Source organism: Alligator sinensis, unplaced genomic scaffold (genome assembly GCF_000455745.1).
Source record: "Alligator sinensis unplaced genomic scaffold, ASM45574v1 scaffold73_1, whole genome shotgun sequence".
Taxonomy (NCBI): domain Eukaryota; kingdom Metazoa; phylum Chordata; order Crocodylia; family Alligatoridae; genus Alligator; species Alligator sinensis.
Genome location: NW_005841838.1, coordinates 4,110,856 through 4,113,102, shown reverse-complemented (window position 1 = coordinate 4,113,102; position 2,247 = coordinate 4,110,856). Strand labels below are relative to the sequence as shown.

General features: G+C 41.6%; 1 protein-coding gene across 1 annotated transcript in view; it reads left to right on the top strand.

Annotated features, from left to right (window-relative positions):
* The window catches only part of LOC102383324, a 186,712-nt gene that overhangs the window by 165,793 nt on the left and 18,672 nt on the right, over window positions 1–2,247 (top strand). Inside the window, exons 60-61 of the mRNA XM_014519708.2 lie at window positions 488–652; window positions 1,691–1,856. Coding sequence (XP_014375194.2) covers window positions 488–652; window positions 1,691–1,856 — 331 coding nt within the window. The remainder of the gene's footprint in view (window positions 1–487; window positions 653–1,690; window positions 1,857–2,247) is intronic.

The window sequence follows — 2,247 nt, the reverse complement described above, 5'->3', positions numbered from 1 at the left end:
GAAGAGCGGCAAAGTTCTTAACCTGACCCTTGTGAAAAAATTTTGGAAGTTCACTATAAGTTTGTATCTCAGGTTTGGGTTTGATCCTGTCTTTAACATGAACTAAATGTGTGTTAGAGCTGGTTTAAATTCATGTAACTGATCATATTGTTTATAGCTGTATAAAAAGATCTCTCTGAAAATTCCAGATGTAATAAGAAATGTAAGACCTAAAATTAATTCACTTGCTTTCTACAAAATGTGGTTTCTATCCATCTAGTCGGAGGACATTATAATTGAATGTACATTTACCAAATTGTAAAGATTGAAGCCATGATAAAGTAAAACGCTGCTGTTAATTTTAAGATGCATTGGTTTGTGAAATGACAGGCATAGTTCATCACTTTTGTAAGTGACTTTGCAGTTCTTGAAGACTTCCTTAATGTTCCATGATGAATATGTTTCACTAGCAGAACTAAGCTTCAATACTGAAACTTTCCATACTTAGGTAATTGTCTTCTCTGGAAAACATCAGCTTAATAAAGGAGATGTAATTCTGCAATCGGAAGGCCGGTTCCATCTTGCTAGTGATAGAAAAGATGATGGATTGATCACAGTAGTCTTAAAGAACAATAGCGCAGATGACCTCAAGAAATATTCTGTGGAATTTGAAGTGAGTTTTAATGTTAGGGATTGATACCAGAGCAGTCTTTTAAACTGAATACTCCTGAGCACACCTACTGTGTTGTTTTTCTCTTTTGAAGACACACTGACATCTAGCTTTCATACTGTTCAAGTGCAGTCAGTGCAGCCTAAATAAAAAAAGGATGTCTATTCCTGATTTTGTTGCTTTCCCCTTTATTGTTACATTGGGTGCTATGGATGCATGAGGGGACAAGTGGCCAAGGGGTCAGGCACAGGCATGAGAGAGAGATAAAAGTGGCGGGGAGGGGGGAGAGCAAAGGTAGGTGCAGGGAAGGGGGAGCAAGAGGTGGGGAGAAAGCTTCAAGGGAGACCCGGGAGTGGTGGAGAATTGGCGAGGGCAGGGGGAAGACAACAGGGCAGGCACAGGCATGGTGGCACATGGCAAGGGACAGGCAGCAGTGGGAGAGGCACAGGGGAGGAGGGGACACGGAGAACAAGGGGCAGAGGAGCAAGGAGCAGGGGTCTGGCCCCTCACCGCCTGCTGATGCCTTCCCCACCATAACAGCAGGGGAACAAATTTAAGATAACCCTCCACTAATTAGATTCCATACCTGGAAATTATAACACATTTATAATTTTCCATGTATAGAATCTAATTACTGGGGGGTCACCTTGAATTCAAAGTTGCCTTGCATTTAAGCAAATATGGTACTCCACCATGTGCCCTGGGACCAAAGATCACCAGGCAGTATACAAGCAAGGAATTGATTACCGGGGTGTTCCTTTCTCTGTGACCCCTAAAAGATTATCTGCATGCCTAGCAAAGTATGCAGCAATGTAACTGATTGACTTCTTTGCATTCTCCAGTTGTTCAGATATTGAGCCAATAATCCTTCTGCTCCTCAGTACAGTAAAGTGCCAGTGTAATGCACAATCACTGGGAAACCTCTCCATTATCATATTCTTCTATGGAGACTGTACTGACAGTCAACATCATGACACAATATTGCTTTGTTTATTTTTTACCATAGCTCTCCATAAGTGTCTTTTTCTCTTATGGCCACAGCTAAAAGCATTTGAGGATATTTGGCTAGGCCTGACAGGAACTGCTACTTCCTCAGCTCTTCAAAGCCAAATCCTGGTGGAGGGAAATATTGATCATAAAGAGAAAGTAAAGGTAGCTGCTTCTAAAGAGAAGGAGTGTCTTCAGTATTACGTGGGGTACTTAAAGGGTAAGTACATTAGGGCTACAATTAATAATGATAAATTTGTTTTGACAGTTAGCTTTGCACACACGGGAGAGGTGAGGCTACTGTAGAGAGTTTAGTTTAGTTTAGTTTTCATGGCCTTTCAGTTGTAACTATGGGCTGCCAAATTGCGGGAAGGGAACATTCATTATATGGTTCCTAGGTTTAACCCAGCAACTCATTACAACTTGTGAATAACTACCAATCAAGTCTGGGTTTGAATAGATGGTGACTGAGTTGAAAAGCTCTGACCTGAGCTTCTGTTCCTTCCCCTGGCTACATAGCATTTGGTGATCAATCAGAAAGCTGGAAGGAAGTAAGCAGTTAATAGCAATGGTCTGACTCAGTACTATCCACATAGCTTCTCCATTCCTGC